This window comes from Camelina sativa, chromosome 12 (assembly GCF_000633955.1).
Source record: "Camelina sativa cultivar DH55 chromosome 12, Cs, whole genome shotgun sequence".
Taxonomy (NCBI): Eukaryota; Viridiplantae; Streptophyta; class Magnoliopsida; order Brassicales; family Brassicaceae; genus Camelina; species Camelina sativa.
This window is the reverse complement of record NC_025696.1, coordinates 709,996-736,422: the sequence shown is the minus strand read 5'-3', so window position 1 is coordinate 736,422 and position 26,427 is coordinate 709,996. Positions and strand designations below refer to the sequence as shown.

Sequence of the window (26,427 nt, the reverse complement as noted above, 5' to 3'; positions counted from 1 at the left end):
TGTTCTTCCACATTTAAAGATTTCACGGGTGAAACATATTTTTTACACGAAAAACACAGCTTTGAATAAATAAGTAAAAAAAAGTTAGTTAAATATTATGTTTGACACAAACAAATATTGGTTCTAGAATAATAATTTTACTTATAATGATTTTCTTTAAATCGATTTATCTTGCACATAGTGCGGGTTGTTACTTAGTTTTATATGAATGTCACTATCAATTTGTAATGGTATAAATCGACACTTTTGAAAGAGTACAAGTAGGAATGGCCTTTTTCCCATTTTTAAAGTATGACACATGTCTGTTCCATATTTAGAGGCTTTCATTAAGGCCCATTATTAGTTGGGTGTATAGTTAAAAACAGATCGAGGAGGAGGACTTGGTGCTGTGATTTGATTAGGGTTTAGAAAATGTGGGGGAACGCAGCGGCGAAGCCGGAATACGCAACACAAGGCATAGCCGTGTGGTGGGACATGAACGACTGTCCAATTCCCGAGGGTTATGATTCTCGTCGGGTTCGTCCGAGTTTAGAAGTGGCGTTCAAGAAACTAGGCTACTCTGGTCCTGTCACCATCACTGCCTATGGCGACCAAACACAAACCCCTGCTCACCTCCTGCGAGGGCTCTCTTCCACTGGGGTCTCTGTTGCGCATACCATGTCCGGTTAGTCCAATTGCTACTTATCGATCTCTGGAATTTAGGGTTTAAAATTTCAACTATGTATGCCCTATAGTTAAAAAATTTCAACTGTTGCTTTTTGAAACAGAGAGCACATGCTCAAGCATGTTTTCTGATATGGTGATATGGCGAGGTCATCGTCCTCCTCCGGCTACAATGATGCTCATATCCAATCAGGTGGCAGATGTCTTCTCTTGGGATCTGGCCAGGCTACAACAACACACCAAATACAACCTCTTTCTGGCTTATTCAGTTACTCCTCATGTATGGTCAGTCCTGCCCTCTTCTGCAGAGTGGCTCTGGAAAGAATTACTAATGTCCTCCGCGGATGAAAAAGTTATCTCCAGACAATTACCTGCAGCCGACTTTTATTGCAAGTCGTGCGATTACCAGGACGAAGGCGTGGCGAAATTCCGGAAGCACCTTTCGAGTAGAGATCATGCAGTGACGGTAAGCATCCTCTCTCTCTCTCTCTCTCTCTCTCTCTCTCTGCAGTGTATCATCTTTATTTAGCTGTTTTTGAGCTGCTAACAAACAACCTATTGTTAATCTTTTTATTCCACTCTTTGTCAAAGCAGGAGATTGGAAACCCTTGTGATTCGCAACTTGACCCTATAACGAGGATGTGGGGAAGGAACTACCAGGCCAAGCCTGAACACGCGACAGCTAAAAATATCGGTTTGGTGGGATATGAAAGACTGTCCGATTCCCGAGGGTTATGATGCTCGCCGGGTCCGTCCGAGTTTAGAAGGCGCGTTCAAGAAACTAGGCTACTCTGGTCCTGTCTCCATCAGTGCATATGGCGACCAAAGACGAACCCCTGATCACCTCCTGCGTGGGCTCTCTTCCACTGGGGTCGATGTTGCACATACCATGCCCGATGTTACATTCACGCGCATGTATTCGGATTTGGATAAATGGCAATATCGTAATCCTCCTCCGGCTACAATGATGCTCATATCCGATACTACGGACTACTTATCAAGACCTCTTGCCTTTCGTCAACAACTGACGAAATACAACCTTTTTCTGGCTTATTCATATAGGCCTTATAAAATGTCAATCCTGGTCACCTCTGCAGAGTGGCTCTGGGACAGCTTACTGGCAGGTATGTTTGTTTGTCCTGTCCTCTCATCATCATCCTCCAGTTACTTACTTGCTGAAAGCAAACCTGATTTTAATTATTCCTGTTTCTGAGCTCTAGTTCGTTTTGTTTTTTTCTTCTTTAGACACAGTTTCAGAGACAAGAACACACTTTCTTCAGAGGTGCAGTGAAGAGGGCGAAGAATCTACCGGAATGTTTTATTGCAAATTGTGCGATGATTGTGATTGCAAAAACCTTGATGATTTCAGGAAGCATCTCTCAAGTAAAGAACATGCACTCGAAGTAAGCATCTTTCTCTCTACTTATATCTAGTCAATACATTGTTTCATTGTCTACTAACCATTTGTGCAACAACCTGTTTAACCTTTTCCACTCGTTGTCTAAGCAGGAGCGTATATTTATTGAGTCTAAGCAATTATCCGAGTTCGAGGAACAACTATCCCGAGAGGCAAGTTTTCTTAATGTTAATAATAGATTTTCTACAGAGAGTAAAATGCATGTATAGATTTATCCGATTTCTCTCGTATAACATTAATAAGGGGACACCTAAATCTGATATAGAAAGCGTAAAATTTGTTTACTTTTGACTTTTGAGTTTTGCTTAAAGGCTTTTGAGTAACTCACCACAATTTTATGTTTCATATATATATATATATATATATATATATATATATATCTTGTAGGCAGATCTAGACTATTTTACAAAGAGCAAACGTTTGAGGAAAACATTTTAGATGGGCTTTCGTTTTCATAATCATTTACTTCTTGCCAATCGTGGAGTTCGACGTAAATCTCAAACCTGCAATAAAGAGTACTGGAATGACCACCGGGCAACCATATGGCTGAGACGAGTGTGAGACATGATCAGCCGCCTGCATCGAGAGTGGGCAATGAATTCGGTTGTGTTTTCCTTCTCATGGAAGCTGTTATGTTTCGTTTTTTCTCTTTGTATCATTTCGTCGGTTTGAACTATTTATTTTCCATCTCGGTTTGTTTGTTTATAACAATTAAGTTAAAATTCTATTAATTAACGAGCGAATGTAATCTCTATATATTAATTACGAAGTGCCGATCGAATATATAATATTACTTGATGTACCAATCAAGTAATTAATGTTCCTTTGAATGTAAAGCTTGTCAATATACTCTATGATAGGTCGCGATGCTTCCATGTACCTCCTCATGTTCTTCTCAACAGATTGATCTGTTTCATTGAGCCGTAACAAAAGCTGATCCCTCGTCGGAAGTGTATACATCCCTGCATAAACCGCTGTTCTAACGGTCCATGTATGAAACGGTGCGCATACTTCCGTGTACGCTGTTGTCGCAGCGTCTTTCAACGAATAGTCATCTGCGATCAAGAATTGTTCAAAGATGGCTCGGATCAGATCTAAGCCTTGTCTGACTCGTCGTAGATTACGCGAATGGCTTCCCGGTGTTTTGACCGTTTCTTTCTCCACGTCTAGATCAAGAATGTTCTGTAACGTGTCGAACGTTTTTGACGCCTCCTCCAAATCCTTAACCTTGGCTACGTACTCCATCTCCGCAAATTTGAAAGCAAATCCAAGGCAATTGAAGAGGACAGGAACATGACTACACGCACTACAAAAATCATCAAGCCTCATCAATCCATCTTCTTCTTCGGTCATCTCAGATCTTCGCGGTTTCAGCAGATCCGCGAGATCCTCGAAGGCCTCTGTGATTACGGACAAAGGCGTGTTGACTCTGGCTGGCGTGGTACACACGGCATCTTCAAACATGTCTTCTTCCTCCTCCTCCTCCTCTTCTTCTTCTTCTTCTTCTTCTTCTTCTTCTTCTTCTTCTTCTTCTTCTTCTTCTTCTTCTTCCATTGCTTTCTTTCTCTCCTCGTCTTTCTTATAAAGCTTCGCCACGATTGCTGGACTTTCTTGAAAACTCTCTTGATTGTGATGGGTCAGAGGAGAAACTTATTTACGAAGAAATTGGTAAAGACGTGTTGTTGTGATTTTGAAAGAAACGTAAAGACTTGCGACTTTTTGTTTTGGAACGTACGTATATGACTTTTCGCAATATTTACGGGTCCACCAATAAATTATTGTGGGGATTTTTAACTATATATAAAGAATGGTTAATTAATGGCTATAAATGTTTGCAGCTATTTTTGTGAAATAAATAAGATCATATTTTGCGTGATCTAAAGTAATTTTACAAATATTGAGATTCGGAATGTAATAAAATCTTGTACACGTGTTTTTTAATTATTAAATAAAATCCACAAATCATTAAATTGTTAAACTAGAAATGATATTTAGAAACGAAAAAAACTTAGAGGGGGTATTGGATTAGCATTTTGAGATATTTGGTGGATTTTAGTTGTTTGAGAGACTTTAAAAGAAATCTAACGATTTAATGGAATTTTAGAAGATTTTTTAGATTTAATAATTAAATATTAGTAATAATTCTATGAGATTTGTTAGGAGATTTTGGAGTATTTGTTATGGGTCAAAGAGATTTTTGGAATCGTTTACCTCCACAACATTCTTTATTCACTTTTTGATGGCTCTCTTTTATGAGTTGTTCTTTACGCCGCAGATTCAAAAACCGAAGAGGGATAAAAAATAATAACAAGTGTTTAGATTTGAGTATGAGGGAGGAAACATGATGATTACATCCACCAGTTAAATCCCAGTCACCAAGCATATAGAAATCTTTCGGCTATAGCCATTGTTCTATATAAGATAAGACCTAATGATCTAAACACACTTTAAATTTCTAATCACACAACAACGATTAACGATTTTGACTCTTTTATGTTTTGAATAATATAAAATGTTTCAAAAAAATTCCCCAGGTTAAGAGATTCATTGTTCTTAAGGGAGATGCAATTAAGAGCGAGAGTATGATATTTGGAGAAGAAGTGTGAAAGATATACAATTGATTGAATAATCCAAATCTGGGTTCAATATGAAACTGAAAAGAGAATCCCTCCTCCATAGAAGCTTTATTCTCGTAAAGTGAAGAACAACAAAAAGAAATTGGATTTTTTCATTTTTTTTTTTGACGAAAGGAACATGAGAGTATTTGTTAAATCCTTCAAAATAACACTTTGAGAGGTGAGATTTGTTCATTCCTAATTTTCAAGTAAAAATGCATCCAAAATCTCTCAAAATCAGTTTTTAGTAGTATTTTAAAAAGTACTTGTTAAGTTTGAATAACAATAGATTTGATATGATTTTTACAAATCATTGATTGAATAACAATAGAATGTAAATTATTTTGAATGATTTTATGTAAATTCCAAATTGAATAACATGGTATTTGAGGAGATTTTAAGTAGTTTTTGGATTATAGATTTTAGCTTTTAGATTTTTGTTTTTTGTTTTTGGATTTTACAAAAATAAACAAAATAAATAAATTAAAAAATGAAATAAAAATTTTCATAGAAGAAATCTCAAAAACTCATTGAAATGAGATTTTGGATTTCATTAACAAACTGTTAGAATCTAGATTCCCAATGTTAACAAATATATATATATATATATATATATATATATATATATGATTATGGGAATCCACTAACATTTAATTATCGTTATATTTTTGCAAAATTCTTTGAAAAGATTACTTAATTGAATTACTAATTTTTATATACATCAACAATTTACATCAGTGATTAAACAAACATTAATTATTTCTTACTTATTGGCCTTTGTTTCCCATAATGACTCGATTTGTTGGTGATCAGTTGTTATACACACAACCGCGGGACAATATTTTTAATTTTAAAATTTATATTGTATTTATTTGTTAGTTTATTATTGTTTTATTAATTTTAAAAATATGAATTACAGGTATTTGATATAAGTATTTAAAATATAGGATTTTTGTAGTGTTTTCAAGGTTTTAACTCGTGTGGTATATGTATAGTCTAATAATACATTTATTTACTGCTACATATCTAAAAGTGTTAAAAAAAAACAATTCTACTTAACTCCCTATATGAGATTAATGCCAACCCGTCTCACCAAAATCAAAATAAGTTTTTGCGTAAAAAAATAATCAAAATAAGTTTTTTTTATCAAGTTTAATTATGTTAATTGTTTTAGCAAATTAGCATATTTTTATAGTTTATAAATTTCCATATCAATATATATAGTTTATGATAATTAATAGAATTTTAATTTTTTTTGGTAATTCCTCAAAAAATAAAAATAAAACCAAATTATATGGGGGGTTTTCAACATATTTAATGTGATATTTTATTATTGGATTTTCGGTTTAGAAAATTTATTAATGTTAATATAGTTATGAATATTGTAAACTTTTTTTTATGGAAAATCTGTTGTATATCATTTAAATTTGAGAGATTCTAGCATCGATAAAAATAGTTTTGGAGATTTAATGGGTTAAAGCTTTAATGGGTAGATTTGTTTTTGGAAAAATCGGAATGTATAGATGTTGTTAAAACTTTATGGCAATAAATGTAACAAATGTTGTTCAATTTAAGAAAGTTTAGTATTTGAGTTTCTCTGCAATGTTATTTATGGAATTGTTTTAGGGGTTAATGTTGTAAAAAAAATTAAATAAGTAAAACTTAAAGGGCATAAACCAAAATGTACTTCAAAAATGTTAATATAGATTGTATAAACCAATTAAATTTCAGTAGAATTTTTGTGATATATATATATATATATAAGTCCTTTGACATGTGTTATTTGGTTATGTAACTATCACCTGCCTCATTTTGAATTTGAAAATTAAGCAACCAAAGTTTTGCATTAAAGATATATATGATTGATATATATATGTATATACTGTATATAATAGTTTTCATAATTTTGAGTTCTTAAAATGGTATATTCTATAAAAGAACAAATGTAGTTTACATTTTTTTCTTTTCTAAGAAGAGTCAGTTATGAAGTTGTTTGATTTTTCACCACGTTCTAAACACATGTGAATTGTTATTGTACCATTAAGTTTATGTTTTCAAAAGAGGTGTTTCATTAGTTTCTAACTTAAAATAAATTTAACATATTCACAACAACAAAACTTCTATGTTCATATCCAACGAATTCTAGCAATAAGACCAACTATCAGTCTAATAATATATTTATATAGAGTCAATTATAACCTTTAACATGTATATTTCATAAATTGAGCAATAAATCTTATAATCATAACTTCAACACACATGTCATCTTAACCATTAAAAACTACACCTATTTTTAATATACCTTGGTTATGAAATTCAAAATGATTTAACAAACAAACTCTAAACATCAATATTTTTTTCCCAATCGATGAACTCTTCCATATTCTCTAAATACATAAGAAAATTTTAAGTTGTTATTTGTTAATTTATGCTACAAATCTATATATAAATAAGAAAAACAGTCATAATATTATTTTTGGTCACCTTTTGGCTCTTATATCATAACTAGTTATAACCAAAATACATAACTTGAATTAGTTTGAGTAATAAAGTAACCTTACCAAGTTAATTTGCACACACTTTGTACTTCACTATAAATCCATAATCTCTTGGAAGAGATGCATGACTGTCTCTTCAAGAATGCAAAAGTGTGATAATCTCCATGTTTGCTATCTCTTGTTTTCCTTCTCGGTTTCAGATTGGGCTGATGATAATGATTCACAGTGATGACAAAGGCGTGGTGCTTCCTCCTAAGATTTCACCTGTTCAAGTTGTCGTGATTCCAGCGACCTGCCAAGGAGTTGATGCCGAAAGGATATCTGATGCTTGTGCTGATACTGCCTCCATCTTGGAAAGATCAAGCTTCTGTGTTGAAGTGGATCAACGTGGGGACGTTCCTCTCTCTATCAAGTACACACAGTGGGAGCGGGAAGGAGTTCCACTATGTATTCGGATCCAACTTGCAGAGTTGGACAACTATAAGGTAACTTCTTCTTATATTCTTGAAATCCTCATTCATATGGTTTTCGAGCATTGTGCATCTACTGACAAGTATTATTTTTCTTTACTTAGCTTTTAGATTTTTGTCTTTGGATTTACAAAAATAAACAAAATAAATAAATTAAAAAATGAAATAAAAAATTCAATGAAGAAATCTCAAAAACTCATTGAAATGAGATGTTGGATTTCATTAACAAACTGTTAGAATCTAGATTCCCAATGTTAACAATGCATAACAAATATGTGATTATGGGAATCCACTAAGATTTAATTATCGTTATATTTTTGCATAATTCTTTTAAAATATTACTTAATTGAATTATTAATTTTTATATACATTAACAATGTACATTTTACATTAGTGATCAAACAAACATTAATTATTTCTTACTTATTCGCCTTTGTTTTCTGACTCGATTTCTTGGTGATCAGTTGTTACTTAACAAAAGTTATTATAGAGTATACACACAATTGTATAAACCAATTAAATTTCAGTAGAATTTTTATGATGTATATATATATATATATTCAAGTCCTTTGACATGTGTTATTGGGTTATGTAACTATCATCTGCCTCATTTTGAATTTGAAAATTAAGCAACCAAAGTTTTGCATTAAAGATATATATATGATTGATATATATATATATATATAATAGTTTTCATAATTTTGAATTTTAAAACTGTTATACTCTATAAAAGAACAAATCTAGTTTTTGTTTTTCTGTAAGAAGTGTCAATCATGAAGTTGTTTGTTTTTTTTCACCATGTTCTAAACACATGTAGAGTTGTTATGGTAAAATTAAGTTTATGTTTTCAAAAGAAAGTGTTTCATTGGTTTCTAACTTAAAATAAATTAACATTTTCACCAAAACAAAACTTGGATGTTCATATTTAACCAATTCTAGCAATAAGACCAACTATCAGTCTAACATGTATATTCATATAGAGTCAATTATACTCTTCAACATGTATATTTCATAAATTGAGCAATTTCAAAGAAGAGTATTCTTATAATCATAACTTCAACACACATGTCATCTTAACCATAAAAACTATACCTAATTTTAATATACAACGGTTATGAAATTTAAAATGATTTAACAAACAAACTCTAAACATCAATATTTTCTTCCCAATCAATGAACTCTTCCATATTCTCTAAATACATAAGAAAATTTTAAGTTGTTGTTTCTTAATTTATGCTACAAATCTATATATAAATAAGAAAAATAGTCATAATAGTATTTTTGGTCACCTTTTGGCTCTTATATCATAACTAGTTATAACCAAAATATATAACTTGAATTAGTTTGAGTAATAACTTTTTTATATAAGATTTTATGTTTGATATTTTGACAAAAAAATTCTCAAAGTTTTGAAATCTACAAATAAGACCTCCAAAATTAAAAAAAATTAAAAAAATTGCACAAGGTCAAGTAAATGCTTCACGCCAATTGTTGTATTGAACTTGGGATTAAGTCCGTAGATTGAAGCCGAAAACCATTTTCCACAAGTTAAGTTCAGTGAAGCTGCGTCCGTTTAGAATAATGCTACGAACATTTGCTAGCCGGGCAAACTGCAGTCTGGGATTGGTAAGATAGAGAGAATAATGATCACCACTTTTTATATCCAAACCAACAAACCAACGTTCTCTCCTTGCCAAAAGTTGGTAAAATGTATCCGGGAAGATGTAGCAGTATTGACGGAGCTAAATCACCAAACATGAATCGTCAGAGCTTGAGCGGCTTCCACCCACTGACTGATGCTGTTGAGATTTTCAGTCAGAATGACCTTTGAATTGTCTTCGGTGGTTCTGAAAGAAATATTGTAGATCCACTAGTGTGGTTGAGTGCTAACCAAAAGCAACAAGAAGAAATCTGAAGATGTGGTAGAAGAGGAAGCAAGAGGCAAATGTTCATAAAATACATATATATATATATATATATATATATATATATATATATACTAGGTACAGTCTTGTGCGTTGCATGTGCGTTGCAAGGTTGGTTGTTTGTTGGTTTTTAACATTTTTGTTTTTATAAATTGAATTGTTTTATCTCATTTATTTTTTTGTTTTTCTTATTTGAAAATGGACATTTCCTTTTATTATATATTTTGTTTATGTGTTTTTGTATTTTTGGAATTTATATTTTTTATTACCTTTTGTTTTAAATATATGTAAATATATTTGCTCATCCTTTTTTAAATGATCAAAAAAGTAAAAAACAGTCTCGTAATTTAAAATAATTTTATTATTCATGATTGTTTTTTAGATTAAAAATATATTAAAGTTTATACTATTTCTATTCTACAATTAGGACTTGTTGTTTTGTGATGTAATTAGATTCATGATGAAATTTATGGTGTAAAATCTGTAAAATTTGATTAATATTATATTTTAAAAATGTTTTTGTTGAAGTAGTTACTAGTTATTATTGATAAATGCTTGCCAATATTCACATCATATCACTACTACACCTACAAATCTACTTACTACACCATTATAAATTAAACACATTATCTTTTGAATTACAAGCTAAGTCCATCCTCCATTTAGTTGAATATATGGTAGTCATTCTCTTTTTATAATAATAAAATATAATTATCTATATATATAATTTTGGGAATTGACCATTATAAAATATACTTTTATTATGTGGTTGAAAAAATATGTATTTTGATGTCATTCATTCTTCTTATTTGTTCTGCAAAGAAATTAACAAAATGATCATAAATCAATCTTTATAAAAATACGCATTACATATGATTTCGCATGATTTCGTCATTACTGAAAGCTACAAGTAATAAAATATGGGTTCAAATGATTTTGATAAGATTAACGATCATATCCTCCTTATTCGTTCGCTTTGTTTCATATCCTTCTTCACAACCTGGAGATGGAATAATCCAATGCATCTACCAAGAAATCTGTCGGTACATACAAAAAACACAATTCATTATATTATACATCTTGTTTTACAACAAACAATGATTTTAAGCAATATTATACGAATTTTTACCTGCATCGTCTTTAGTGAAACACATTGGTGGCTTTATCCTGAAAACGTTCCCATGAAGTCCTCCTTTTCCAACGAGAATGCCAAGTTCTTCATAAAGAGAAAGGAGAAAAACATTTTGGTTGACCAAATTAATTCATGCTTTAATACTTGTAAAATAGATGCATTTGGCTTTAATGTTGTTTACCTCTAAGTTGCTCAAACAAGACAGCTGTTTCAGCCTTGGCTGGTGTTTTGTCTTTCTGGTCACTCACAAGCTCGATCCCAACCATTAGTCCTCTTCCTCTCACATCTCCAATGACTGAAGCCAAACAGACGAGGTTGTAAGTAAAAACTGAGTAATGATCTGAAAAAAAAAAAAGCTCAAAAGATTGTTCTGGTACTTACTATCATGTCTTTTCTGCAGATCTTTCAAACGTTGAATAAGGTGTGAACCAACTTCAGCACAATGTGCTTGGCGTTTCTCCTTATCAATAACGTTTAGAACAGCAAGTCCACCAGCTGAACAAACCGGGTTTCCACCGAATGTGTTGAACAGAATCTTGCTAGCTAAAACACTCGCAATTTCTGGTGTAGTCACCACAGCTCCTAATGGCAATCCATTTCCAATTCCCTGTGAATATAACCCGTGCCAGTTATTAGTAGACTACATCTGCTTGTTTAAGTAAATAACAATATATGTAGTCAAAGATTGGATAACAGAGCAAACGGTAAAGAACAGAGTAAATGATAACAACTTCCTTTGACAAACCTTTGCCATAGTGACTATGTCCGGAACCACATCTTGAGTCTGGAAACCCCAATAATGACTTCCTGTTCGGCCAAATCCAGTCTGGACTTCATCGGCAATGCATACACCACCAGCGTTGCGTACAATTTCATAAACCGATTTCAAGTAACCAGGAGCCAATTCTACCGCTCCTCCGACCCCCTGAAGTAAAAATGATAATGGCATGGTGAATATATTATGCTCAAGCTAGTGCTAAATTTCACTTGATGGTTTGTTTTAAACAAACACCTGTATAGTTTCTGCGATAAATCCAGCTACTTTCCCAGAGGTACCATACTCGATGTGGTCTTTCACATCTTTAGCATAAAGAGAACCATCAGAGCCAAATACTCCACGGTATGGATCTGGATTTACAACATGATGTATTTCCCCCTGCATAATAACAGAATTGGCAAAATAATGTTACAAAAACATTATCACAGAAAACTACATTGCAGAGACTTTGATTCCGATGGGTCTAACTCTAAGACGTGGGTAAAAGGTGAAGTCAAATACTCTGCTTGAAATTTCAGAAAACGATATGGTCACTCAAGAGCAGAGACTCTAAATTGAATGCTAGAGATCATGTCTCTATTTGGTGCGCATGAGCTATAACAAGGAATCAAGTCGAATGTTTTCTGTAGATGAAAGTTTTGGGGAGAAACCTGTGGTAATGGGTACTTCCATGTGTTAAGAGCTGTTAGTCCAATAGTATTAGAACTTCCACCATGATAAGCATTTCTCAACGAAATCATCTCAAGGCTACCAGTGTAAAGCCTAGCCATCATCATTGCTAGCTCATTAGCTTCTGAGCCAGAATTCACAAAGTACACAACCTGCATCCAAAATCGTGAAGCTTGCTGAATTCTCGAAAAAAAACCAACAACAGAAACCTAACTTAAATCATTGTTCTCGACTTGCTTCAGACTTCATCAAAATAAATCTCAAATACCTTGAGATTTCCAGGCATCTTAGCAGCTAATGCTTCAGCGAAATCGCCAATGGCATGATGCAGGTATATGGTCGTAGCGTGCTGAAGCAGCTTGCTCTGTTCCATAATAGCATTTAGAATATCAGGATGGCAATGACCACATGAGACAGTGACTATTCCAGCAAATGCATCCAGATATCGCCTACCACTCTCATCAAACAAGTATTGCATCTTCCCTTCAACAATGTTAAGCTGCAAGATAGAAATCAGTATTATCAGATCCAAAGGTCACAGCAATAAAGATCAAATCTATTGTTATGGTTTGAACTCAAATAACTCTAGCTGCATCAGCGGATACACAGGCAGAGTTAAACTGATCAAATCCCACACATCATTGACGATTAGAACAAGCAGAACCCTAACAAAATTGATCATAACTAACTTATGCTACAGTCCTGAGCTTATGAATTCGAAAACCCCCAAATCAGAGATATCCGATTGCGTCGTGATCACAATCACGATCGTCAAAAGTCAAACCAACAAAATCAAATTTCAATCCGATATCAGCAGAATGACGAACGTACAGGCTTTTGGTAGAAGTGGAAAAGAGAAGGTCCGAGAAACTTCTTCCGTTTCTGGAAAACTTCATCGGCGGAAGGACCATTATACGGACGCGGCTGGTGATCGAACGGCGGAATCTGCGGCGTAGAAGTTGAGAAATCAGCACGGAGTAAGGAAAGAGCACGGCGATGATGATGAACACCGGAAGAACTCGTAGCTCTATCTATGGCTCTCTTCAGGAGTCGTTGACACTGTATCGCCATTTTTTTTTTGTACGGAATGATGATTAGAGAGATAATGACAAGCTGAGCAACAAATCGTTTATATACAACTGCCGTTAAGATTAATAGTGAAGTTAATGGAGTGATTGTGGAAGGAATCCAAAGATTTTACGACACGATGACGTGTCGTTAGGAATATTGGAAAAAAGATTCCATGTGAATTAAAATTGCTAATTCAAGCACTAATATGACAAATCACCATATCTTTTGTGACGTGTCACTGACTAGAGGCGGAGTATCCAATATTATCCTCGAAAATTATTTAATCTAAATTTTTTTTGGGGGTTTATATGAAAAAAAGAAAAAAAAACTTTATATATTTGTATATGGTATTAGAAAAAGATTGATTAACAAGTCGTAGATCAAATCTATAAATACTACTAATGTTTAAAGGTTACGTCTTTTTATCTATAATGTTGTTTTTTTTTTTTACCTAAGACTCGTATACCTATTTATTTTGTTTGTTAATTAAATCATAAACTGAAATATGGAAGAGTTAGATAAAACGTGACTATATATCACAAATGCAACGCAAACCATGTTGTTAAATGCTAATAGAGCTGTCATCAAAAACAACCAACGCATATTAATTAGTATCGACAAAACGTTAATTTGTTTACATATTATAACCCCACTCGTGCAATAGCCATAACGCATAAGGTATTAAATCCAATATTTTCAATATTATTATGGTATAATTCCATTTGGAGAAAAATATCAGGATAAATGTTGTCGCAAATAAAATATTCTTATTCAAAGATTTTACAAGAGTAATATTTATATCACAGGTTACATGCAATAATATAATTGAAGATAGAAATCTAATTCAATATCCTGAAGGGTACCCTCCTTTTCTTGGATCACTTACTGCCACAAGCTTACTCCTACCACCAGAACTTTTATCGGGTTCTTGAACCACTATTAACTGAGATATCGTTCCTCCTGCGAATGGCGCTAGGACATGACCTTTCTTCTCCAACTCAAGTCTTGTCTCTTTGGGAATCTTGAAATGGTCATTATACACTGTTGTCCAATTCTCATACTGAACTCTGTTCGGAATCAGCTGTAAATTAATGAAGTTACTAAGGTAAGCATTAGTTATGAACAAAGAACAATAAAGTTTCTCATTTTGGGCAGAAGAGTAAAAAAAACCTGGTGGTAGATTCTTGGAGCCGCAACGGAAGAGAGAGGATCCATGTTGTGGACGAAATGATTCAAGAAAACTTCTGTTGTGCCGGCAATGATGTACATTCCTCCACTAGCACCCAATGCGGCTTTTACTTTACCGTCCTGTGCACACCAACGCAGAAAAAAAAACAAAAAATCCATCGTTTAGATAGAACCCAAATACAGAGTTACTTGTACCACAAGAACTAGGGTTTTTTTTCTTCTTCTTGCCTTGAGTACAATGGTGGGAGTCATAGAGGACAAAGGTCGTTTTCCGGGACGGATGAAGTTAGCCGGTGCCGGTGGCGGCACATCTAGATCACCTCCGGATTTCATGGGGATCGAGAAATCATCCATTTCATTGTTTAGAACCATTCCGGTGCTCGGAGACATCATGTGTGCCCCGAAATATCCGTTGATTGTACTAGTCATTGAAACAACATTTCTCTCCGAATCCATTACCGATAAATGGCTCGTGCCATGATCATTGATCTGATTCCATCTAACAATTCCAGAAATAAAATTTGATGAAACACCCTAACACAGTAGAAAGAAATCTATAACTTATTGAGAAAAAAACCTTACTTGCCACCGTAATTTTTAGGATCAAAGGTTTTCTTGTCGTTAATCTTTCTCTTCAACTTTTGTGCAAACTTTGGAGATAACATATCTTTAACAACCTTACTAACATTGGGGACGAAATCTGGATCCCCGAGGTTCATCCTAACCGCGAATGCATGTTTGAGAGCCTCCACTAGTCGATGAACACCAAGTGGGCCAGAAACACCCGATGGAACACCATATTGAGCAAGAATATTCAAAATCTACCAAACAAGAAACTCGCCATATAAATATAGGTTTCATATGAAATGTGAAATTTTCGCCAAACAAAAACAAAACTTGACTTACAAGGACCATTGCAGCGCCACCGGATGATGGAGGAGGCATACCGAGTAGACGGTAACCAAGAACGTCCGCAGATAATGGTTCTGTAACCTTCACTTTATAATTCTGCAAATCTTTCATAGTTATTATCCCACCGGCTTTTTGTATATCACTTACAAGGTAAGCCCCAACCGTGCCATTGTAAAACGCTTTTGGACCGTGTTCAGCGATTTGGCTCAGTGTAAAAGCCATCTTTGGGTTACGGCAAATAGTCCCTGGTTTCTTGAGCTCTCCGTTTGAAACATATACCTCAGAGAGACCTTTGTCCGTTAAGATATCGCTTCTAGTCGCGTTCATCTGCATATAGAGATATTTTGAAATCTTGAATCCATGAGCTGCAAGTTTCTTTGCAGGACTCACTAACCGCTTCCACGATAGTTTCCCATGTTCTTTCCAAGCCGTGAATAGACCCGCGACTTCCCCGGGAACACCTACTGACAAGGCTCCTTTCTTCTTTTTGTCAGGATTATCACCATACATATTCTAAATATCGAGATAAACAACCAATCAATAACGTACGTTTTACATTCAGAAACGTTACTAAAACTTATATTTAAAGAGAAATAAAAAACCATTATTAGTAAAAACGTTAATTACCTCAGTGGCGCTTAGAGGAGCGGTTTCTCTAGAGTCATAAGCAATTTCCTTGCCATTAGCAAGCTTAATAACTGCAAACGCTCCACCACCAATACCGCTAGACGCTGCACTCACGACGCCCAAACAAAGAGCAGCAGCGACCGACGCATCAATCGCGTTTCCTCCTTGACGAAGAACATTCCTCCCGATTTTAGAACACCGCCTGTCGTCCGTCGCAACCGCACCGTGACGCGTAACAATGTTTCGCGGTTTCTTGTGACCCGCCGAAGCGTTTTGCAGAAACACGATTATAAGAAAAGCGATCGTCGCAGTACGAATGAAAGACATTGCTACAATAGATGGAGAACCAAACCAGAGATTAATTAATCACAGAACGTAACTTGAATGTTACAATTCATCTGAATGTTACAATATGACTGCGTTAGAAAGAAAAAAACAAAATAACATACAATTCATCATGTGGATGTCTCTCTCTGTCTTAGAACCTCTCCTGTCCTTCCTCTTCGTCCTAATGGAGGAGAAGCATTTGTTGAGACGAGTATTTATTGTAGTCTGGCGGTCAAAGCTTCCTTCTGAGCTTATCGGGAAGGTAATGAAAGTAAAACCCTGTCAAAATGAGTTGCATCTCCCTAAAATATAGTATTTCCTTTTTTCTTTGGTCAACGTTCTAAATGTTTTTTTTTTTTTGTAACGTGTTAATAATTAGTTATGTTTTAAGAAATCTTATCTTATAGAGATCAATTTGAATAACAAAGGGAAGTTATTACGAGATCAATTTTACTGCTAGGGGATAATTTCCACCTATATATAGAGAGTTTTAAGATCTTTTACAATAATTTATACAAGATATAGAATCAATTCGTCCGAACAAAAATATTTCTTTCCCCCTATTCAAGTTGTTACAGTCAGTTGACCAAATTTACATTACTTAATTAGTTAAGATAATCGACTAATATCTACAAAAAGTTTCACTTAATTATCAAAACCAAATCTGAAAAAAATAACTAGTTACTTTTAATTCTACAAATATATTTGGTGAATCTACGTTAGAATTTTTTTTTTTTTTTAACATACATTATGTTGGTTTTGAATTTGGGGAAGGAGTAAGTAAACCAATGACATCGCTATTATACCAAACTCTAAACTCAAAAATCATAACATAATTCGCCCAAATAAGTTATTCTATATGGCAGGTTGGTAATGATTTTTGACAGTATAATTTATATTATTATTAAAATAAAAAAGATTGATATAATTTGATGTTCATCCAAAGGCCAAAAGCTCGATGCAGTGAGCTAATAAAACAATTGGAAAAAAATGAAATCTCGATCTCAATATCCTGAAGGGAACCCTCCTTTTCTTGGATCACTTACTGCCACAAGCTCACTCCTTCCGCCCGAGTTTCCACCGGATTCTTGAACTATGAACTGAACAATCGTCCCTCCGGCCACGGGGGTTAGGACATGACCTTTCTTCTCCAACACAACTCTTGTCGCTTTAGGAATCTCGAAATGATCATTGAATACTGTGGTCCAATTCTCATACGAAATTCTGTTTGGTATTAGCTGAAAATGACATTACCAATAGCAAAATTTAGTAGCCAATTAAGCACAGAACAACGTAAGTTTCTATTTTCGGTAAAAAAAAAATTAAAATGCAACAAAACCTGATGGTAGATTCTTGGAGCTAAGACTGAAGAAAGTGGATCCATCTTGAGGAAGAAATGATTCAAGTAAACTTCCGTTGTCCCAGCAATGATGTTCGCTCCTCCGCTCGCACCCACTGCGGCTTTCACCTTACCGTCCTACGTATGACATAGTGGAGAGAAACTATCTTTTAGAACCCTAGTTAAAAGTTTCGTACAGCACAAGTAATAGTTTTATTTCCCTTACCTTGAGTACAATGGTGGGTGACATAGAGGACAAAGGTCGTTTTCCCGGACGGATGAAGTTAGCTGGTGCTGGTGGTGGAACATCTAAGTTACCGTTAGATTTCATCGGGATTGAGAAATCGTCCATTTCGTTGTTCAAAACAATTCCTGTGCTCGGAGATAGCATCACTGCCCCAAAGTAACCATTTATTGTACTAGTCATTGACACAGCATTCCTCTCGCGATCTATGATGGATAAATGGCTTGTACCGTGGTCGTCAATCTGATTCCACCTAAGAATCGGAGAAAGAAAGATCTATAAATCAAAAAGTTAATTAAGAAGGAACTTGTGGGCTTTTAACAATATATTTAAAACTTACTTGCCGCCGTAAAATTTAGGATCAAAGGTTTTTAGGTCGTTTATCTTGCTCTTCAAGTCTTGTGCAAACTTTGGAGACAACATATCTGAAACAACCTTAGTAACATCAGTGAAATCTGGATCACCGAGGTTCATTCTTACTGCGAATGCGTGTTTCAGAGCCTCGATTAGTCGATGAACACCAAGAGGGCCTGAAACACCCGATGGAATCCCATATTGAGCAAGAATGTTCAGAACCTACAACATACAAATATAAGACACTCCGTAAAACCCTTATAGTGATTAGTGAACATAAGTTTGATAAGATGTCAAATTGCTGCCAAAAAAAAAGAGAGACTTACAAGCATCATTGCAGCACCACCGGATGAAGGAGGAGGCATACCGAGTAGTCGGTATCCGAGAATGTCTGTGGACAACGGTTCCTTGACCTTTACTCTATAACTTTGCAGATCTTTCAAAGTTATTATCCCTCCAGATTTACGAATATCCCTCGCTAGGTTAACCCCAACGGTGCCATTGTAAAATGCTTTTGGACCGTACTCCCCAATTTGCCTCAGAGTTAACGCCAATTTTGGGTTACGGCAAATAGTCCCTGGTTTCTTGAGCTCTCCATTTGTAACAAATAGCTCCGAGAGACCTTTGTCTGCTAAGATGTCGGTTCTGGTCGCGTTCATCTGCATATAAAGATACTTTGAAATCTTGAATCCTTCTGCAAGTTTCTCTGCAGGACTCACTAAACGCTTCCACGGTAGCTTTCCATGTTGTTTCCAAGCCGTGAATAGACCAGCGACTTCCCCGGGAACTCCTACTGATAGGGCTCCTTTCTTCTTTAGCTCAGGATTAGCTCCATACATATTCTGCGTCAAGTGAGAACAACCTAATAAGTGTCTTTGATAGGAAAACATGCAAGAAAAAGGCTTATTTAAGCTCTGGAGAATTTTTTAAAAACCCACTTTTTAATAGGATAAAATGTTGAAAACGTTCAAGCTCAAGACCACGTTCAAAATGCTTATTTCAATGAGAACTAGTATGGTACAATTTATAACAAAAACGCTATTTAAGCTCAAAAACAGAGATAGCTCAGAAACACTATTACAACCCTTGTACAATGTTCTACACCAAGTGCAATAACAAAGATGGTCCATAATTCAAAAACTTTTTATGAAAACGCTTATTTCAAAACGCATAATTGAGCAGAAGAAAAAAAGAAAGAAAAAGACATTACCTCAGTGGCGCTTAGAGGAGCGGTTTCTCTAGAATCATAAGCTATCTCTTTCCCACCAGCTATCTTAACCAATGTGAACGCTCCACCGCCTATACCGCTAGAAGCGGGACTTACAACGCCCAAACAAAGAGCAGCAGCGACGGACGCATCAATCGCGTTTCCTCCTTGACGAAGAACACTCATCCCGATTACAGAACACCGTCCATCGTCAGTGGCAACCGTACCGCGAGACTTAACAATACTTTGCTGTCTTTTCTGAGCCGCAGCGTTTTGAAGAAACGCGATTATAAGAAGAACGATCGTCGCTGTTCTAACCAGCGACATTGCTACGATTGATGCCTGCGATAATCAAATCAAAGCGGAGAAGAACAAAAATGATCTTTCAACGTTTAAACAAAAACAGAGATTAGTCAACTTTTGTAAACGTTTAGTCTCACGCGTATACGCAAAAACTCAAAGCCATCAAAGACTTTTTTATGTTACAGTCTTTGAGGAATGAGGACCACACACACACACACACAAAAAAAGAAAAAGAGCTCAAAACTTGAATATATGATTCACAAGAAAACAACGACACTTTATATTTTCTTGTTCTTTGAGCCAAAGCCACCCAAGATTTTTTCCTTTTTTCAAGTCTTGAGTTCTAAATATGAGTGGGAAATTCATAAAACTTAAAATAAATGAACTTACAGTTTATATAGTGATGTCTCGTTGTTGGCGATAAGAGGAGATTGTTCTGTTCGGATCAATATAAAGACCCTGCCAACTCTATGTAGATAGATAAGGAAGGTAGCTATGTCTACATCCATAACAAAAGTCGCCGCCAACTCCTAAGTCATTTAGTTAATTTTAAGTCTCTATTTTTAAAAAGTCTTTAAATTATAGTTTTAGGGAGGTTAATTATAATACTCTCTTGAAAACGTTAAAGTGCTTATTCAATGGACAAGAAGTTGGTCCACAGTCCATACATGTTGGCTACAATTATCTATAGATCTAGATCGTTACAACTCAATTAATATTAGAAAAGTTTTGAATATCCCTAAATTAGTTCAGTAATGATCTCAAATTTAGTTAATTTTTAACCAAATAACTATATAAAAAAAAAAAAAGACTTTATTGATTGATTATATTTGAAGTAAACTCGTGAGAATCTCGAGTGCTGATGCTCATACTTTTTAAAAATACTAACTTGTTTCATTGGTCATTAAAATAAGTGCTCATCTTCATCATGCTTGTCCCTTACAGAGCTTCGGTCGGCCCTCGTGGACCGCAAAAATAAAATACTTTCTATGTGTTATGAAAGTAGAGTTTAGGGATAAAGCTCTTGTGATTCTTATTGATAATTCCCAAGGATTACATGCATATATATAGTAGAGTACAATGTCTAGGGTTAAACTGACTTAAGAATTAAGGGCCGAGTAAGGCTTCGGCCAATGGGCCGAAGCTGTATGGACTGAGTAAAGCCTATGGACCGAGACTCCATAGCTTAGTACATGGGCCGGTCTAGTGAGTCCACTAAGTGTTTCACAACACTCCCCTTTGGACGAACGACCGTGCCAATGTTGGATGGGATCGCGGCAATGTGCTTAGGGGATGCTGCCTCATTAAAACCTTACCAGGAAAACCCATTGGGACAAAACCTTGGTGAAGGAAAAAGAGTACAGCACACATTGCTCCCCCTGTTCCAAACATCACTCCAAGTCCCTAAGTCTCCGCATTCCAATCTGGTGCGCGAGCTTCTTGAACGTTGTTGTCGGTAACGATTTGGTGAAGAGATCGGCTGAATTCTCACTTGACTGAACTTGCACTATAAGAACTTCTCCGGCCTTTTGTAGATCATGTGTATGGAAGAACTTTGGTAATATGTGCTTCGTCCGATCTTCCTTGATGTAACCCTCCTTGAGCTGTGCGATGCATGCTGTGTTATCTTCATAGATTATGGTTGCTTCTTTGCTGTCCTCCAATCCACTGTCTGTCCGTATATGCTGAGTCATGGACCGCAACCAAACACACTCACGGCCGGCCTCGTGCATTGCTAGTATCTCTGCGTGATTTGATGCAGTGGCTACAAGGGTTTGCTTCATAGAACGCCAAGAGATTGCTGTACCGCCGTGTGTAAATACGTAGCCTGTTTGTGATTTCCCATTGTGTGGATCGGAGAGATAACCTGCATCAGCAAAACCAACTAAACCTTCTTTGTTATAGTTAGTGTAATATAGACCATAGTCTGTCGTACCCTGTAGGTATCGCAGAACATGTTTTATACCATTCCAGTGCCTTATGGTCGGACAAGAACTATATCTTGCTAGGAGGTTCACGGCAAAACTTATGTCTGGTCTAGTGTGGCTAGCCAAGAACATTAACGCTCCTATAGCACTGAGGTAAGGCACTTCAGGCCCGAGAACCTTTTCATCGGCCTTCCTAGGAGCAAATGGATCCTTATCCACTTGTGTACTTCTCACAACCATGGGGCTAGTCAATGGGTGAGCTTGCTCCATATTGAACCTTTTGAGTACCTTTTCTGTATATGCCTTTTGATGCACAAGGATGCTATTGTCTCTGTACTCAAGCTGCAATCCCAAACAAAATCTTGTCTTACCTAAGTCTTTCATCTCAAATTCTTTCTTGAGGTATTCTACAGTTTGGGCGATTTCCCCAGAGGTTCCTAAGATGTTTAAATCACATAGACTGCTATTATCACAAATCCTTTGTTTGCAAACTTCTTAATAAATATACATGGACTGATGGGGTCATTCCTATAGCCTTTCTTTGCCAAAAATTCGCTAAGTCTATTATACCACATTCGACCACTCTGTTTCAGTCCATAAAGCGATTTGTCTAGCCTTATGCAGTACTGTTCTCGAGAACCACTCTTTTCTTTGAGTTCTATTCCCTCTGGTAATCTCATATAGATTTCATTATCCAGTGGACCATATAAGTATGCAGTTACAACATCCATTAACCGCAAATCCAGTTTCTCTCTTACAGCCAGACTTATTAGATATCTAAAAGTCGTTGCATCCATCACAGGGGAGTATGTCTCCTCATAATCTATTCCTGGTCTTTGAGAGAATCCTTGTGCTACAAGCCGTGCTTTGTATCTCACGATTTCATTCTTCTCATTTCTCTTTCTTACAAAGACCCACTTATGTCCAACTGGTTTAATTTCAGGTGTTATCCTTAAGATCGGACCAAACACACTTCTCTTCTTCAAAGAGTTTAACTCCACATCAATAGCTTCTTTCCATCTAAGCCAATCTTTGCTTTGAGTGCACTCTAATATGGATGTGGGTTCTAGATCCTCATTTATCTCAAGTGCTACCTTGTATGCGAATATATCATCAATGTCGACATCTTTTCTGTTCCATTTAATTCCAGACATGATATAATTTATTGAAATCTCATTATTATCAATATTCTCAGGACCTAGAGGTTCAGCGTCCTGAACCCCATCCGGCTCCTTATCATTTGCCGTGGCCATGTCTGTACTTTCGGTAATTCCCTGAACCTCGATCTGTTTTGCACCCTTAGACTTTCGAGGATTTTTATCTTTGGAACCTAATGGTCTACCTCGTTTCAAACGGGTTTTAGACTCTGTAGCAACTTGAATATTGTGTTCCTTTTGAACATCAATTCGTACTGGTGCATTGCAAGATGGTATGTACGATTTTGTTACTCTCTTTGGGTCAGCAAAGGAATCTGGCAATTGATTAGCTAGCTGCTGTAAATGTATAATCTTTTGAACCTCTGCATCACATGCTAGAGTTCGAGGATCTTGCCAATTTAAGGATGTTTGATTCCATGTTAATTCCTTGACCAGCTTGCTATTCTCTCCACCCATTACAGGGAATTCGGACTCAACAAATTGACAGTCCGCGTATCTGGCCTTAAATAAATCTCTTGTGAGTGGCTCGAGATACTTTATGATGGTGGGAGACTCATATCCAACATATATTCCCATCCTCCTCTGAGGTCCCATCTTAGTTCTCTGTGGTGGAGCAATCGGTACATAAACGGCACAACCGAAGGTCTTGAGATGGGATATGTCTGGCTCATGACTCGTTAATAGTTGGGATGGTGAATACTTATGCTCACTAGATGGCCTGATGCGTATGAGCTCTGCTGCATGCAATATTGTGTGTCCCCAAGCCGACACAGGGAGCTTCGACCTCATTAACAATGGTCGAGCTATCATTTGTATTCGTTTAATGAAGGACTCAGCCAGTCCGTTTTGTGTATGGACATGTGCCACAGGATGTTCCACACTCACCCCCATGGACATACAGTAATCATTAAACGCTTGGGATGTGAATTCACCAGCATTATCTAGACGTATAGTCTTAAGTGGAAAGTCTGGAAAGTGTGCTCTTAGCCTTATAATCTGAGCCAACATCTTTGCAAAGGCGAGATTTCTTGTGGATAACAAGCAAACATGCGACCATCTGGTTGATGCATCTATCATCACCATAAAATATCTAAACGACCCACTAGATGGGTGTATTGGTCCGCATATATCTCCCTGAATTCTTTCCAGAAAGTTTAAAGTCTCTCTTGTGACTTTTACTGGTGAAGGCCTTATAATAAGTTTCCCTTGTGCGCATGCTACACACGTGAGATGTTTAGGGATAACTTTCCTTTCACTTAGGTTGTGCCCATTCGAACTCTTAATTAGTTTACGCATCATGTTCGAACCCGGATGGCCTAGCCGGTCATGCCATAGAGTGAACTCTTCATTAAACATTCTATGCTTTGCCAAGTTAGCCTCTATCATATTTATCTTAGCATGGTATAAACCAGAGGCTAGAGCAGGTATAGTCTCTAGGACTTTCTTTTGTCCATTCACATTTTCTGTAATGTATAGGAACTCTCTAGTTCCTTCACCCTTGGTTTCCACATGATAACCATTTAATCTTATATCTTTAAAGCTCAACAAATTTCTCTTGGAGCTGGGTGAATATAAGGCATCACTTAATTCAATGTGTGTTCCCTTAGGCAACAACACGTGAGCCTGGCCGTAGCCCTCTATAAGGTTTGCTATACCCGCAATTGTACTAACATTGGCACTTTTCATGGTGAGGTTTATAAAATATCTTTTATCTCTTAAAATAGTGTGGCTGGATCCACTGTCCACCACTAGTTCACTCATATCCTCAGCCATTTCTATAAAACAACATTTGTGTTTTAACTCAATAAGGCAAATAATTTATAAAATAAATCCTTGAATTTAAACCAAATCAATTATCCAATACATAGAAATAAATCAAGCATAAAAGCATAGTCTTAAACCAAAATAAAAACCGAAAAATTCATTCATTCTCTGTAAAGAGGTCGGAAGTCTCTAGGGAGTCATCATTCTCATGATCGAAGTCTCCTTCATCATCGAGATGCACCAAGTTAGCTTCTGGGTTTTTCTTCAAACTTTCTTGATATGCATCAATAAGATGTTTGGGAGTTCTGCAGTTTTTCATCCAGTGGTTTGACATACCACATCGGTGACAAACCGATTTTGCCTTAGCTTGTGGCTTGGAGATACCACGGCCTCTACCACCGCGTCCGCGGCCAGCTTGGCCCCCTCGACCACCATGTCCTCTACCACCACGGCCGCGGCCGTAGTGTCTCTCTCTATGGACGTAGTTGGTCTCTTTGGGCTCTTTAGGCTCCTTAGGCTCTGCAGAACTTTTCTTTCCCGCATCCACTTTGTGTGCTTCTGGTAATGGGGCTGTACCAGGAGGTCTCATAGCACTATTCATCAGCAACAGTTCATTGTTCTGCTCAGCTAGCAGTAACACCTCATTTAGTGCCCCATACTCGGTATACTTTGTTTGCCGGTATTGTTGCTGAAGAACCATGTTATTAGGGCTAAAGGTAGACAAAGTCTTATCAATTAGCTCCTTCTCCGTAACCACCGTACCACACAGCCTAAGGACTGAGACAATCCTAAAAAGCTCAGAATTATATTCGTCCAGGGTTTTGAAATCCTGGATCCTTAGGTGTTTCCACTCATACTCGGCCTTTGGAAGGAGCACCGTCTTCTGGTGCCCATATCGCCGTTTAAGCGTTGTCCAAAGGTCGAGAGGGTCCTCAATAAATAGGTACTGGTTCTTGAGACTCTCAGCAATGTGGTGATGCATATGCTGGATACACTTGTTCTTATTCTTGTCCGAGGTCTTGTTACCCTCTTCGACACACTCGTACAAGTCCTTTGACTTCAAGTTGATCTTGGTGTTCATTGCCCATAGCAAGTAATTGTCACCAGAAGCATTCAAGACTGGATAGTCTAAGCTCTTAAGGCTTGCCGTCTGCATACAACAGAAATAAACATCCGAATATTAGCATGCGATATTTGAGATCGAACCATGCACTCAATCATTAGGACATGCGATATTTGAGATCGAACCATGTCTTAGGCCATGCGATATTTGAGACCGACCATGCCTTGTTATATTTGGTTTTTGGTTTAAATTCATGCATGCAAGACAACAAAAGCAAATAGGCTAATGCATGCAACAATTTCAAGTAGGATTTCCTTTTTCTTAAGTTTCCTTTTTACTCTAGGATTTAGTCTCTTTAAAACTTTGGATAATTGCTAAATTAATTTAGAGACTTATCATGATCAATATTTTAATTCCGAATTCATGATCTCACAATTATGGAAATTTAACAAAATAATTCCACTTTATCGGATTCAATCCTAGAACACAATTCTAGTTCATGCGGCCAATTCTCCAATATACTATCATGGTCCGATTTAATTATATGATGCATGAACAATCCAAGTCTATCATCCTAGAACAGTTAGATTAAATCTCTTCTATGCTTCTAACAATTTAATTCTAGGTTCTTATGCAACACAAATAATCAAGCAACTTTAAACAATTTAAATCAACCAAAATCGGATTTCAAAGCTTGATGTATAAGGTGCAATTGTCAATCAATCTAACAATCCTAATCAACCGATTTTTAAGTCTTAGGATTTATAGGATTCAAG

At 36.1% G+C, this 26,427-nt stretch overlaps 4 protein-coding genes and 1 pseudogene across 6 annotated transcripts; 1 reads left to right on the top strand and 4 right to left on the bottom strand.

Moving 5' to 3' along the window:
- Nucleotides 364-2,842, top strand: LOC104729286 (annotated as a pseudogene).
- On the bottom strand, nucleotides 2,806-3,801 carry LOC104729287 (ACD11 homolog protein-like). The gene has a single exon (XM_010448220.2). The coding sequence runs from the start codon at nucleotides 3,632-3,634 to the stop codon at nucleotides 2,843-2,845; it is 792 nt and encodes a 263-aa protein (XP_010446522.1). The 5' UTR covers nucleotides 3,635-3,801; the 3' UTR covers nucleotides 2,806-2,842.
- Nucleotides 10,410-13,285, bottom strand: LOC104729284 (alanine--glyoxylate aminotransferase 2 homolog 1, mitochondrial). The gene is made up of 9 exons (XM_010448219.2): nucleotides 12,999-13,285; nucleotides 12,436-12,666; nucleotides 12,149-12,319; nucleotides 11,733-11,876; nucleotides 11,466-11,645; nucleotides 11,102-11,327; nucleotides 10,902-11,015; nucleotides 10,718-10,804; nucleotides 10,410-10,625 (listed from the first exon to the last, which is right to left on the bottom strand). Exons 1-9 carry the CDS (start codon nucleotides 13,236-13,238, stop codon nucleotides 10,582-10,584), a joined length of 1,437 nt encoding a protein of 478 aa, XP_010446521.1. The 5' UTR covers nucleotides 13,239-13,285; the 3' UTR covers nucleotides 10,410-10,581.
- Nucleotides 14,011-16,529, bottom strand: LOC104729283 (gamma-glutamyltranspeptidase 2-like). The gene is made up of 7 exons (XM_010448218.1): nucleotides 16,415-16,529; nucleotides 15,966-16,294; nucleotides 15,333-15,851; nucleotides 15,009-15,247; nucleotides 14,655-14,925; nucleotides 14,409-14,546; nucleotides 14,011-14,319 (listed from the first exon to the last, which is right to left on the bottom strand). The coding sequence occupies exons 1-7, from the start codon at nucleotides 16,422-16,424 to the stop codon at nucleotides 14,083-14,085; spliced, it is 1,743 nt and encodes a 580-aa protein (XP_010446520.1). The 5' UTR covers nucleotides 16,425-16,529; the 3' UTR covers nucleotides 14,011-14,082.
- Nucleotides 17,129-20,235, bottom strand: LOC104729282 (gamma-glutamyltranspeptidase 1). Of its 3 annotated transcripts, none has more exons than XM_010448217.1 (7): nucleotides 20,130-20,235; nucleotides 19,440-19,778; nucleotides 18,556-19,071; nucleotides 18,216-18,451; nucleotides 17,858-18,128; nucleotides 17,632-17,769; nucleotides 17,129-17,530 (listed from the first exon to the last, which is right to left on the bottom strand). In XM_010448217.1, exons 2-7 carry the CDS (start codon nucleotides 19,761-19,763, stop codon nucleotides 17,297-17,299), a joined length of 1,719 nt encoding a protein of 572 aa, XP_010446519.1. In that variant the 5' UTR covers nucleotides 19,764-19,778; nucleotides 20,130-20,235; the 3' UTR covers nucleotides 17,129-17,296. The 3 variants fall into 3 exon arrangements, with proteins under 3 accessions (XP_010446519.1, XP_010446518.1, XP_010446517.1); XM_010448216.1 differs by having other exon boundaries at nucleotides 19,440-19,818; nucleotides 20,130-20,148; XM_010448215.2 differs by lacking the exon at nucleotides 20,130-20,235 and having other exon boundaries at nucleotides 19,440-20,096.